We start from the raw sequence: 14,198 nt of genomic DNA, 5'->3' as shown, positions 1-14,198 counted from the left end.
AGCTCTATGACTGGGTCAGTGTTAATGTGTAGGGGTCACGATATAGTCGTAGCTCTATGACTGGGTCAGTGTTAATGTGTAGGGGTCACGATATAGTCGTAGCTCTATGACTGGGTCAGTGTTAATGTGTAGGGGTCACGATATAGTCGTAGCTCTATGACTGGGTCAGTGTTAATGTGTAGGGGTCACGATATAGTCGTAGCTCTATGACTGGGTCAGTGTTAATGTGTAGGGGTCACGATATAGTCGTAGCTCTATGACTGGGTCAGTGTTAATGTGTAGGGGTCACGATATAGTCGTAGCTCTATGACTGGGTCAGTGTTAATGTGTAGGGGTCACGATATAGTCGTAGCTCTATGACTGGGTCAGTGTTAATGTGTAGGGGTCACGATATAGTCGTAGCTCTATGACTGGGTCAGTGTTAATGTGTAGGGGTCACGATATAGTCGTAGCTCTATGACTGGGCCAGTGTTAATGTGTAGGGGTCACGATATAGTCGTAGCTCTATAACTGGGCCAGTGTTAATGTGTAGGGGTCACGATATAGTCGTAGCTCTATGACTGGGTCAGTGTTAATGTGTAGGGGTCACGATATAGTCATAGCTCTATGACTGGGTCAGTGTTAATGTGTAGGGGTCACGATATAGTCGTAGCTCTATGACTGGGTCAGTGTTAATGTGTAGGGGTCACGATATAGTCGTAGCTCTATGACTGGGTCAGTGTTAATGTGTAGGGGTCACGATATAGTCATAGCTCTATGACTGGGTCAGTGTTAATGTGTAGGGGTCACGATATAGTCGTAGCTCTATGACTGGGTCAGTGTTAATGTGTAGGGGTCACGATATAGTCATAGCTCTATGACTGGGTCAGTGTTAATGTGTAGGGGTCACGATATAGTCGTAGCTCTATAACTGGGCCAGTGTTAATGTGTAGGGGTCACGATATAGTCGTAGCTCTATGACTGGGTCAGTGTTAATGTGTAGGGGTCACGATATAGTCATAGCTCTATGACTGGGTCAGTGTTAATGTGTAGGGGTCACGATATAGTCGTATCTCTATGACTGGGTCAGTGTTAATGTGTAGGGGTCACGATATAGTCGTATCTCTATAACTGGGCCAGTGTTAATGTGTAGGGGTCACGATATAGTCGTAGCTCTATGACTGGGTCAGTGTTAATGTGTAGGGGTCACGATATAGTCGTATCTCTATGACTGGGTCAGTGTTAATGTGTAGGGGTCACGATATAGTCGTATCTCTATAACTGGGCCAGTGTTAATGTGTAGGGGTCACGATATAGTCGTAGCTCTATAACTGGGCCAGTGTTAATGTGTAGGGGTCACGATATAGTCGTAGCTCTATAACTGGGCCAGTGTTAATGTGTAGGGGTCACGATATAGTCGTATCTCTATGACTGGGTCAGTGTTAATGTGTAGGGGTCACGATATAGTCGTAGCTCTATAACTGGGCCAGTGTTAATGTGTAGGGGTCACGATATAGTCGTAGCTCTATGACTGGGTCAGTGTTAATGTGTAGGGGTCACGATATAGTCGTAGCTCTATGACTGGGTCAGTGTTAATGTGTAGGGGTCGCGATATAGTCGTAGCTCTATGACTGGGTCAGTGTTAATGTGTAGGGGTCGCGATATAGTCGTATCTCTATGACTTGGCCAGTGTTAATGTGTAGGGGTCACGATATAGTCGTAGCTCTATGACTGGGTCAGTGGCAATGTGTAGGGGTCACGATATAGTCGTAGCTCTATGACTGGGTCAGTGTTAATGTGTAGGGGTCACGATATAGTCGTAGCTCTATGACTGGGTCAGTGTTAATGTGTAGGGGTCACGATATAGTCGTAGCTCTATGACTGGGTCAGTGGCAATGTGTAGCGGTCACGATATAGTCGTAGCTCTATGACTGGGTCAGTGTTAATGTGTAAGGGTCACGATATAGTCGTAGCTCTATGACTGGGCCAGTGTTAATGTGTAGGGGTCACGATATAGTCGTAGCTCTATGACTGGGTCAGTGTTAATGTGTAGGGGTCACGATATAGCCGTAGCTCTATGACTGGGTCAGTGTTAATGTGTAGGGGTCACGATATAGTCGTAGCTCTATGACTGGGCCAGTGTTAATGTGTAGGGGTCACGATATAGTCGTAGCTCTATGACTGGGTCAGTGTTAATGTGTAGGGGTCACGATATAGTCGTAGCTCTATGACTGGGTCAGTGTTAATGTGTAGGGGTCACGATATAGTCGTAGCTCTATGACTGGGTCAGTGTTAATGTGTAGGGGTCACGATATAGTCGTAGCTCTATGACTGGGTCAGTGGCAATGTGTAGGGGTCACGATATAGTCGTAGCTCTATGACTGGGTCAGTGTTAATGTGTAGGGGTCACGATATAGTCGTATCTCTATGACTGGGTCAGTGTTAATGTGTAGGGGTCACGATATAGTCGTAGCTCTATGACTGGGTCAGTGGCAATGTGTAGCGGTCACGATATAGTCGTAGCTCTATGACTGGGTCAGTGTTAATGTGTAGGGGTCACGATATAGTCGTAGCTCTATGACTGGGCCAGTGTTAATGTGTAGGGGTCACGATATAGTCGTAGCTCTATGACTGGGTCAGTGTTAATGTGTAGGGGTCACGATATAGTCGTAGCTCTATGACTGGGTCAGTGTTAATGTGTAGGGGTCACGATATAGTCGTAGCTCTATGACTGGGCCAGTGTTAATGTGTAGGGGTCACGATATAGTCGTAGCTCTATGACTGGGTCAGTGTTAATGTGTAGGGGTCACGATATAGTCGTAGCTCTATGACTGGGTCAGTGTTAATGTGTAGGGGTCACGATATAGTCGTAGCTCTATGACTGGGTCAGTGTTAATGTGTAGGGGTCACGATATAGTCGTAGCTCTATGACTGGGTCAGTGTTAATGTGTAGGGGTCACGATATAGTCGTAGCTCTATGACTGGGTCAGTTGAAGGTTGACGGAGGCCGGGAGTGTGTGGAGATGATGTTTCTGCTGTGCCTGACCCTGTAGTCACTGTGTATTGCCCCTGCAGGACGAGTGCGGCAAGCTCATCTGCTTCGACCCGCATCTCCCCGGCCAGTGTACAGGGAGCCAGGCACCCAGGATGGATGGCACGGAGTGTGGGCACAGAAAGGTAGGCACAAGTTGAGACAGTGTAGGCATCAGTTATAGACAATGTAGGCATCAGTTATAGACAATGCAGGCGTCAGTTATAGACAACGTAGGCATTAGTTATAGACAGTGCAGGCATCAGTTATAGACAGTGTAGGCATTAGTTATAGACAGGGTAGGTTTCAGTTATAGACAGTGTAGGCATTAGTTATAGACAGTGTAGGCATCAGTTATAGACAATGTAGGCATTAGTTATAGACAGTGCAGACATCAGTTTTTACAGTGCAGGCATCAGTTATAGACAGTGTAGGCATCAGTTATAGACAGTGTAGGCATCAGTTATAGACAGGGTAGGTTTCAGTTATAGACAGTGTAGGCATTAGTTATGGACAGTACAGTCATCAGTTATAGACAGTGTAGGCATCAGTTATAGACAGTTTAGGCATCAGTTATAGACAGTGTAGTCATCAGGTATGGACAGTGTAGTCATCAGGTATGGACAGTGCAGTCATCAGGTATGGACAGTGCAGGCATCAGTTATAGACAGTGTAGGCATCAGTTATAGACAGTGTAGTCATCAGGTATGGACAGTGCAGTCATCAGGTATGGACAGTGCAGGCATCAGTTATAGACAGTGTAGGCATCAGTTATAGACAGTGTAGGCATCAGTTATAGACAGTGTAGGCATCAGTTATAGACAGGGTAGGTTTCAGTTATAGACAGTGTAGGCATTAGTTATGGACAGTACAGTCATCAGTTATAGACAGTGTAGGCATCAGGTATGGACAGTGTAGTCATCAGGTATGGACAGTACAGGCATCAGTTATAGACAGTGTAGGCATCAGTTATAGACAGTGTAGGCATCAGTTATAGACAGTGTAGTCATCAGGTATGGACAGTGTAGTCATCAGGTATGGACAGTGTAGTCATCAGGTATGGACAGTGTAGTCATCAGGTATGGACAGTGCAGGCATCAGTTATAGACAGTGTAGGCATCAGGTATGGACAGTGCAGGCATCAGTTATAGACAGTGTAGGCATCAGGTATGGACAGTGCAGGCATCAGTTATAGACAGTGTAGGCATCAGTTATAGACAGTGTAGGCATCAGTTATAGACAGTGTAGGCATCATTTATAGACAGTGTAGGCATCAGTTATAGACAGGGTAAGCATCAGTTATAGACAGGGTAGGCATCAGTTATAGACAGTGTAGGCATCAGTTATAGACAGTGTAGGCATCAGTTATAGACAGTGTAGCTTTCAGTTATAGACAGTGTAGGCACCAGGTATGGACAGTGTAGGCATCAGTTATAGACAGTGTAGGCATCAGGTATGGACAGTGTAGTCATCAGGTATGGACAGTACAGTCATCAGTTAAAGACAGTGTAGGCATCAGGTATGGACAGTGTAGTCATCAGGTATGGACAGTGCAGACATCAGTTATAGACAGTGTAGGCATCAGTTATAGACAGTGTAGGCATCAGGTATGGACAGTGCAGTCATCAGTTATACACAGTGTAGGCATCAGTTATAGACAGTGTAGGCATCAGGTATGGACAGTGTAGGCATCAGTTATAGACAGTGTAGGCATCAGTTATAGACAGTGTAGGCATCAGGTATGGACAGTGTAGGCATCAGTTATAGACAGTGTAGGCATCAGGTATGGACAGTACAGCCATCAGTTATAGACAGTGTAGGCATCAGTTATAGACAGTGTAGGCATGAGGTATGGACAGTGTAGGCATCGGTTATAGACAGTGTAGGCATCAGTTATAGACAGTGTAGGCATCAGGTATGGACAGTGTAGGCATCAGTTATAGACAGTGTAGGCATCAGGTATGGACAGTGTAGGCATCAGTTATAGACAGTGTAGGCATCAGGTATGGACAGTGCAGGCATCAGTATCAGTTATAGACAGTGTAGTCATCAGGTATGGACAGTGTAGGCATCAGGTATGGACAGTGCAGGTATCAGCTATAGACAGTGTAGGTTTCAGTTATAGACAGTGTAGGCATCAGGTATGGACAGTGTAGGCATCAGTTATAGACAGTGTAGGCATCAGGTATGGACAGTGTAGTCATCAGGTATGGACAGTACAGTCATCAGTTATAGACAGTGTAGGCATCAGGTATGGACAGTGCAGGCATCAGTTATAGACAGTGTAGGCATCAGTTATAGACAGTGTAGGCATCAGGTATGGACAGTGCAGTCATCAGTTATACACAGTGTAGGCATCAGTTATAGACAGTGTAGGCATCAGGTATGGACAGGATAGGCATCAGTTATAGACAGTGTAGGCATCAGTTATAGACAGTGTAGGCATCAGGTATGGACAGTGTAGGCATCAGTTATAGACAGTGTAGGCATCAGGTATGGACAGTATAGTCATCAGTTATAGACAGTGTAGGCATCAGTTATAGACAGTGTAGGCATCAGGTATGGACAGTGTAGGCATCAGTTATAGACAGTGTAGGCATCAGGTATGGACAGTGTAGGCATCAGTTATAGACAGTGTAGGCATCAGGTATGGACAGTGCAGGCATCAGTATCAGTTATAGACAGTGTAGTCATCAGGTATGGACAGTGTAGGCATCAGGTATGGACAGTGTAGGCATCAGCTATAGACAGTGTAGGTTTCAGTTATAGACAGTGTAGGCATCAGGTATGGACAGTGTAGGCATCAGTTATAGACAGTGTAGGCATCAGGTATGGACAGTGTAGTCATCAGGTATGGACAGTACAGTCATCAGTTATAGACAGTGTAGGCATCAGGTATGGACAGTGTAGTCATCAGGTATGGACAGTGCAGGCATCAGTTATAGACAGTGTAGGCATCAGTTATAGACAGTGTAGGCATCAGGTATGGACAGTGCAGTCATCAGTTATACACAGTGTAGGCATCAGTTATAGACAGTGTAGGCATCAGGTATGGACAGTGTAGGCATCAGTTATAGACAGTGTAGGCATCAGTTATAGACAGTGTAGGCATCAGGTATGGACAGTGTAGGCATCAGTTATAGACAGTGTAGGCATCAGGTATGGACAGTACAGTCATCAGTTATAGACAGTGTAGGCATCAGTTATAGACAGTGTAGGCATGAGGTATGGACAGTGTAGGCATCGGTTATAGACAGAATAGGCATCAGTTATAGACAGTGTAGGCATCAGGTATGGACAGTGTAGGCATCAGTTATAGACAGTGTAGGCATCAGGTATGGAAAGTGTAGGCATCAGTTATAGACAGTGTAGGCATCAGGTATGGACAGTGCAGGCATCAGTATCAGTTATAGACAGTGTAGTCATCAGGTATGGACAGTGTAGGCATCAGGTATGGACAGTGCAGGCATCAGCTATAGACAGTGTAGGCATCAGGTATGGACAGTGTAGGCATCAGTTATAGACAGTGTGGGCATCAGTTATAGACAATGTGGGCATCAGTTATAGACAGTGTAGGCATCAGTCTGTGACTGATCAGTGATCAGCAGTAGGCATCAGTCTTGTGTCACAGGTGGTCCACGTTGTAGCTATTTGATCTTGCCGCCTTTCATGTCATACTCTGTGAGCAGCCCGTTGTTTGTCTTGGCATGACGGTGTCGCCCTCTCATTCTAGTGGTGCATCAACGCCCGGTGCGCGGACATAGGGCCCCGGGGGCCGCCACCTCGAGACGGGGGGTGGTCGGAGTGGGACTCTGAGTGGTCGCCGTGTTCCCGCACGTGCGGGGGCGGAGTCAGGATCAAGACAAGGACATGTGACAGACCCAGGTAAAGTGTGGGCGGAGTCATGTCAGGTGGCAGGCCCAAGATAGATAGATAGATAGTCTGGTGACAGGCCCAGGAAGAGTGGGCGGAGTCATGTCAGGTGGCAGGCCCAAGATAGATAGATAGATAGATAGTCTGGTGACAGGCCCAGGAAGAGTGGGCGGAGTCATGTCAGGTGGCAGGCCCAAGATAGATAGATAGATAGTCTGGTGACAGGCCCAGGAAGAGTGGGCGGAGTCATGTCAGGTGGCAGGCCCAAGATAGATAGATAGATAGTCTGGTGACAGGCCCAGGAAGAGTGGGCGGAGTCATGTCAGGTGGCAGGCCCAAGATAGATAGATAGATAGTCTGGTGACAGGCCCAGGAAGAGTGGGCGGAGTCATGTCAGGTGGCAGGCCCAAGTAGGTGACATACCCAGGGAGGGGCGGGGTGGAGGGGAGGGGGAAGAGGGGGGGGTCTTGTCTGGTGACAGGCCCGGGAAGCGAGGGCGGAGTCATAGGAGGTGACAGTTACGGGTAGGGAAGGGCGGAGGCATGTGAGGTGACAGGCCCAGGAAGGGAGGCACACTCCGGCGCAGTAGCGACTTAACATAACCACACTGCCACAGACTAATTTGCATATCACGTGACTGGACATATGTTTATCTAAATGTGTACAGTCGTCAAAAATCAAACAGATGAAAAACACATGCACTATCTTGAATGGTCTGTGCAAGATGTGACGAATCGACACATGGCGCTGGCCTGTGGCAGGGGTACTAGGCTATCTGCAAGGAACTCTGGGTAGGTTGGTGGCGGGGAGGGGGCGGAGTCATGGAAGGTGACAGACACATGTACGGAGTCATGCCATCCCGTTTGTTGTTATCGACAGCAGGAAATATGCAGATCCGCGGGTTCAATTATTAGGTAGTGATTATTTTAGGTTTGTCTACCAGCAATACAGATGCCTTAGGTTTACCATATTTGTCGTTTGAATTAGTTTTATTTTCTAATCCAGGCCTCTGTTTGGGGGAAAGAAGTGCGAGGGGTTTGATTCAAAAGCGGAGATCTGCAACCTTGAGGTGAGAACATTTTTCTTTGAAAGTCCTTCGCCAGTTCTGCCTCGATGTATTGTGCAGAAAGTGTTTTTAGTACTTACTAGATTCAATGTTGAGAAGGGGCCGATATCGAACAGGAAGTAGGTATTTCCCAGGGAATATGTTGATATGTTGACATGTTCGGGATCTGCAAATCAAACTGACGTGGTCAACCCCCTTCTCCCCAGCCCTGCACCGCGCCCCAGTCTCAGTACAGGGAGGAGCAGTGTGCCGCCACAGACATCTACCCCCTTGGTGGGCGTCATCTCCACTGGTTGCCAGGGGATACAGTAGGTAAGGTTACTGTTGTCGATGGACGGTGTAGATGTTATGGACTAGTTGCCATGGGATACTGTAGGTAAGGTTACTGTTGTCGATGGACGGTATAGATGTTAAGGACTAGTTGCCATGGGATACTATAAATAATGCTACCGACCTTGGTTGGCACGTGCCCTCTTAAGTACTCATGATGTTCCGGGATAGGTTTATAAAAATAAGTTTAAACTTTTCAAAGCCACGTACATATATTTAGCTCATTTCTCCTTATATGCATGTCCGCCAGATCCAACATAACCACACTTTGTGTCCGCCCACCCTTCCCCAATATATGACCCCTCTACGGTTAGCGTCACCATTACGTCATGTTGTCTATGTATCGTTGTCTGTGTCGATGAGTTGACTTCCCTGATGTAAGCCATGGGCGATGTTGTGGGTGGCAGGTGACAGTGTGTGCATGCTGTACTGCAGCCCTGAGGGGGTCGAGACGATTCACCTGAGGGGGGTCGGGACGAGCACCGACTACAAGGACGGTACAGAGTGCGACTCCGCCGACGGCGGCACGTACAACCGATGTGTGTCGGGGAAGTGTAGGGTAAGTGTTGCATAACCGTAGGGGAAGTGCAGAGTAAGTGTTCTGTAAGTGTGGGGGTGAAAGTTTGTACTTGTAAATGTAGGGTAAGTGTACAGTAAGTTTGGGGTAAGTGTTGAGTACGTTTTGGGCAAGTGTTGGGTAAGTAAAGGGTAAGTGTTTAGTAAGTATAAGTTAAGTGTTGAGTAAGTGTTGAATAAGTGTAGGGTAAGTGTAGAGTGAGTGTAGGGTAAGTGTTGAGTATGTGTAGGGAAGTGTTGGGTATGTGTAGGTAAGTGTTGAGTAAGTTTAGAGTGAGTGTGGGGTAGGTGTAGAGTGAGTGTAGGGTAAGTGTTGGGTATGTGTAGGTAAGTGTTGAGTAAGTTTAGAGTGAGTGTAGGGTAGGTGTAGAGTGAGTGTAGGGTAAGTTTAGAGTGAGTGTGGGGTAGGTGTAGAGTGAGTGTAGGGTAAGTGTTGGGTATGTGTAGGTAAGTGTTGAGTAAGTTTAGAGTGAGTCTGGGGTAGGTGTAGAGTGAGTGTAGGGTAAGTGTAGGGTAAGTGTTAAGTAAGTGTGGAGTAAGTGTTGGGTAGGTGTAGAGTGAGTGTGGGGTAGGTGTAGAGTGAGTGTAGGGTAAGTGTTGGGTATGTGTAGGTAAGTGTTGAGTAAGTTTAGAGTGAGTGTGGGGTAGGTGTAGAGTGAGTGTAGGGTAAGTTTGGGTTAAGTGTTAAGTAAGTGTGGAGTAAGTGTTGGGTAGGTGTAGAGTGAGTGTAGGGTAGGTGTAGAGTGAGTGTAGGGTAAGTGTTGGGTATGTGTAGGTAAGTGTTGAGTAAGTTTAGAGTGAGTGTGGGGTAGGTGTAGAGTGAGTGTAGGGTAAGTTTGGGTTAAGTGTTAAGTAAGTGTGGAGTAAGTGTTGGGTAGGTGTAGAGTGAGTGTAGGGTAGGTGTAGAGTGAGTGTAGGGTAAGTGTTTGGTATGTGTAGGTAAGTGTTGAGTAAGTTTAGAGTGAGTGTGGGGTAGGTGTAGAGTGAGTGTAGGGTAAGTGTAGGGTAAGTGTTAAGTAAGTGTGGAGTAAGTGTTGGGTAGGTGTAGAGTGAGTGTAGGGTAGGTGTAGAGTGAGTGTAGGGTAAGTGTTGGGTATGTGTAGGTAAGTGTTGAGTAAGTTTAGAGTGAGTGTGAGGTAGGTGTAGAGTGAGTGTAGGGTAAGTGTAGAGTGAGTGTAGGGTAAGTGTTTGGTATGTGTAGGTAATTGTTGAGTATGTGTTGGGTATGTGTAGGTAATTGTTGAGTAAGTTTAGAGTGAGTGTGGGGTAGGTGTAGAGTGAGTGTAGGGTAAGTTTGGGTTAAGTGTAGGTAAGTGTTGAATAAGTGTTGAATAAGTGTAGGGTAAGTGTTCGGTATGTGTAGGTAATTGTTGAGTAAGTTTAGAGTGAGTGTGGGGTAGGTGTAGAGTGAGTGTAGGGTAAGTGTAGAGTGAGTGTAGGGTAAGTGTAGAGTGAGTGTAGGGTAGGTGTAGAGTGAGTGTAGGGTAGGTGTAGAGTGAGTGTAGGGTAAGTGTAGAGTGAGTGTAGGGTAGGTGTAGAGTGAGTGTAGGGTAGGTGTAGAGTGAGTGTAGGGTAAGTGATGGGTATGTGTAGGTAAGTGTTGAGTAAGTTTAGAGTGAGTGTGGGGTAGGTGTAGAGTGAGTGTAGGGTAAGTGTTGGGTATGTGTAGGTAAGTGTTGAGTATGTGTTGAATAAGTGTTGGGTAGGTGTAGAGTGAGTGTAGGGTAAGTGTTGAGTTAGTGTAGGTAAGTGTTGAATAAGTGTGGGGTAGGTGTAGAGTGAGTGTAGGGTAAGTGTTGGGTATGTGTAGGTAAGTGTTGAATAAGTGTTGAATAAGTGTAGGGTAAGTGTAGAGGGAGTGTAGGGTAAGTGTTGAGTAAGTGTAGGTAAGTGTTGAATAAGTGTGGGGTAGGTGTAGAGTGAGTGTAGGGTAAGTGTTGGGTATGTGTAGGTAAGTGTTGAATAAGTGTGGGGTAGGTGTAGAGTGAGTGTAGGGTAAGTGTTGGGTATGTGTAGGTAAGTGTTGAGTATGTGTTGGGTATGTGTAGGTAATTGTTGAGTAAGTTTAGAGTGAGTGTGGGGTAGGTGTAGAGTGAGTGTAGGGTAAGTGTAGGGTAAGTGTTTGGTATGTGTAAGTAAGTGTTGAGTATGTGTTGGGTATGTGTAGGTAATTGTTGAGTAAGTTTAGAGTGAGTGTGGGGTAGGTGTAGAGTGAGTGTAGGGTAAGTTTGGGTTAAGTGTTAGGTAAGTGTGGAGTAAGTGTTGGGTAGGTGTAGAGTGAGTGCAGGGTAAGTGTAGAATGAGTGTAGGGTAAGTGTTGGGTATGTGTAGGGTAATTGTTGAGTAAGTTTAGAGTGAGTGTGGGGTAGGTGTAGAGTGAGTGTAGGGTAAGTTTGGGTTAAGTGTTAGGTAAGTGTGGAGAAAGTGTTGGGTAGGTGTAGAGTGAGTGCTGGGTAAGTGTAGAATGAGTGTAGGGTAAGTGTAGGTAAGTGTTGAGTAAGTGTTGGGTAAGTGTGGAGTGAGTGTTGGGTAAGTGTGGAATGAGTGTAGGGTAAGTGTTCTGTTAGTGTGGGGGTAAAAGTTTGTACTTGTAAATGTAGGGTAAGTCTACAGTAAGTGTGGGGGTAAGTGTAGGGTAAGTTTGGGGTAAGTGTTGAGTAAGTGTATGGTAAGTGTTGAGTAAGTATAGGGTAAGTGTTGAGTAAGTATAGGGTAAGTGTTGAGTAAGTATAGGGTAAGTGTTGAGTAAGTGTATGGTACGTTTAAGGTAAGTGTTGAGTAAGTATAGGGTAAGTGTTGAGTAAGTATAGGGTAAGTGTTGAGTAAGTGTATGGTACGTTTAAGGTAAGTGTTGAGTAAGTATAGGGTAAGTGTTGAGTAAGTGTATGGTACGTTTAAGGTAAGTGTTGAGTATGTGTAGGGTAAGTGTTGAGTAAGTATAGGGTAAGTGTTGAGTAAGTATAGGGTAAGTGTTGAGTAAGTATAGGGTAAGTGTTGAGTAAGTGTAGGGTACGTTTAAGGTAAGTGTTGAGTATGTGTAGGATAAGTGTAGAGTAAGTGTAGGGTAAGTGTAGCGTAAGTTTAGGGTAAGTGTTGAGTAAGTATAGGGTTAGTGTTGAGTAAGTATAGGGTAAGTGTTGAGTAAGTGTAGGGTAAGTGTTGAGTAAGTATAGGGTAAGTGTTGAGTAAGTGTAGGGTACGTTTAAGGTAAGTGTTGAGTATGTGTAGGGTAAGTGTAGCGTAAGTTTAGGGTAAGTGTTGAGTAAGTATAGGGTAAGTGTTGAGTAAGTATAGGGTTAGTGTAGAGTAAGTTTAAGGTAAGTGTTGAGTAAGTATAGGGTAAGTGTTGAGTAAGTATAGGGTAAGTGTTGAGTAAGTGTAGGGTACGTTTAAGGTAAGTGTTGAGTATGTGTAGGGTAAGTGTAGCGTAAGTTTAGGGTAAGTGTTGAGTAAGTATAGGGTAAGTGTTGAGTAAGTATAGGGTAAGTGTTGAGTAAGTGTAGGGTACGTTTAAGGTAAGTGTTGAGTATGTGTAGGGTAAGTGTAGCGTAAGTTTAGGGTAAGTGTTGAGTAAGTATAGGGTTAGTGTTGAGTAAGTATAGGGTAAGTGTTGAGTAAGTGTATGGTAAGTGTTGAGTAAGTGTATGGTAAGTGTTGAGTAAGTGTAGGGTAAGTGTTGAGTATGTGTAGGGTAAGTGTAGCGTAAGTTTAGGGTAAGTGTTGAGTAAGTATAGGGTTAGTGTTGAGTAAGTATAGGGTAAGTGTTGAGTAAGTGTAGGGTAAGTGTTGAGTAAGTGTATGGTAAGTGTTGAGTAAGTGTAGGGTAAGTGTTGAGTAAGTGTATGGTAAGTGTTGAGTAAGTGTAGGGTAAGTGTTGAGTAAGTGTAGGGTACGTTTAAGGTAAGTGTTGAGTATGTGTAGGATAAGTGTAGAGTAAGTGTAGGGTAAGTGTAGCGTAAGTTTAGGGTAAGTGTTGAGTAAGTGTTGGGTACGTTTAGGGTACGTTTTGAGTAAGTGTTGGGTAAGTTAGTGTAGAGTCATTGTATAACTTAAGTTGTCCGCATGCAACTCGTTGTCTTTCTCTCGCCCCTGTCATCGAATTTAATTTATATCGCGACAACAGCATTGTTTTCCCGATGGAGTATCCCGCTGTTTCTTATTGTTTCTGGCATTTCTAGAATCTAGACGTTCATAAATAAAACACATACTAATACAATTTCGGTGTTATGACCCTCACGGCATGGCTGACCTCTTCACACGTAATACTTCCTCTCTGTGTACAAGGCATTCGGCTGTGACGGTGTCAGTGACTCCCCCACCCGCCTTGACGTCTGTGGCATCTGCAGCGGCAGCAACAACACCTGCGAGAAAAAGACGGGGAGCTTCTTCAGAGGAAAGGAGAAAAGTGAGTTGAGTGATCACGTGACCTGAACCTTCTGAGACAGCAACGTGAGACAGCAACGTGAGACAGCAACGTGAGACAGCGACGTGAGACAGCGACGTGAGACAGCGACGTGAGACAGCGACGTGAGACAGCAACGTGAGACAGCGACGTGAGACAGCGACGTGAGACAGCAACGTGAGACAGCAACGTGAGACAGCGACGTGAGACAGCAACGTGAGACAGCAACGTGAGACAGCGACGTGAGACAGCGACGTGAGACAGCAACGTGAGACAGCAACGTGAGACAGCAACGTGAGACAGCGACGTGAGACAGCAACGTGAGACAGCAACGTGAGACAGCAACGTGAGACAGCGACGTGAGACAGCGACGTGAGACAGCGACGTGAGACAGCGACGTGAGACAGCGACGTGAGACAGCAACGTGAGACAGCAACGTGAGACAGCAACGTGAGACAGCGACGTGAGACAGCAACGTGAGACAGGTCACAACGCATGGCAGGTCATTTAACAACCAGGAAAAGGAAAACTAATTGTAGGACATGTTGTTCCAAATGTTTACAGTTTGATGCATGTGTCCCGGGCTGTTTCAGGCTATGTGACGTTTCTGACGATTCCCCGCGGGTCAACAGGAATCAAGATGACCAATGACAACCGCTACACGTGGATGAGTGAGTGAGACTTGTGACATCAGCTTGTTCATGTGCCTTTAGAAAGTCCCCATTTGTCGTCAGAAGAAACTGAAATTACGATCGGATGTGTTTTTGATGGGTGACCATCTTCTCTGAGGGAAACTGACTGTGAACGTCTTGTTGGATGGCGAGTACCGGTTGGTATTAACGTTACACATTCCCGCACGTATACAGTCGCAGGTATACGGTCGCTATGATACGTGTCACTGATTCCCGCAGGTATACGTTCGCTATTATACGTGTCACTGA

At 45.8% G+C, this 14,198-nt stretch overlaps 1 protein-coding gene across 3 annotated transcripts in view; it reads left to right on the top strand.

Moving 5' to 3' along the window:
• The window catches only part of LOC124145568 (A disintegrin and metalloproteinase with thrombospondin motifs 18-like), a 76,469-nt gene that overhangs the window by 28,509 nt on the left and 33,762 nt on the right, over positions 1-14,198 (top strand). For all 3 annotated transcript variants that reach the window (XM_048389126.1, XM_048389124.1, XM_048389125.1), the window contains exons 13-19: positions 3,055-3,156; positions 6,744-6,895; positions 7,889-7,952; positions 8,156-8,261; positions 8,687-8,838; positions 13,140-13,260; positions 13,851-13,928. In XM_048389126.1, the coding sequence (XP_048245083.1) occupies positions 3,055-3,156; positions 6,744-6,895; positions 7,889-7,952; positions 8,156-8,261; positions 8,687-8,838; positions 13,140-13,260; positions 13,851-13,928 (775 nt within the window). The remainder of the gene's footprint in view (positions 1-3,054; positions 3,157-6,743; positions 6,896-7,888; positions 7,953-8,155; positions 8,262-8,686; positions 8,839-13,139; positions 13,261-13,850; positions 13,929-14,198) is intronic.

The sequence above is a fragment of the Haliotis rufescens genome, unplaced genomic scaffold (genome assembly GCF_023055435.1).
Source record: "Haliotis rufescens isolate VD_foot unplaced genomic scaffold, xgHalRufe1.0.p SCAF_8, whole genome shotgun sequence".
Lineage (NCBI taxonomy): Eukaryota > Metazoa > Mollusca > Gastropoda > Lepetellida > Haliotidae > Haliotis > Haliotis rufescens.
Note: the sequence above shows the minus strand (reverse complement) of the source record. Positions and strands in the feature narration are given on the sequence as shown.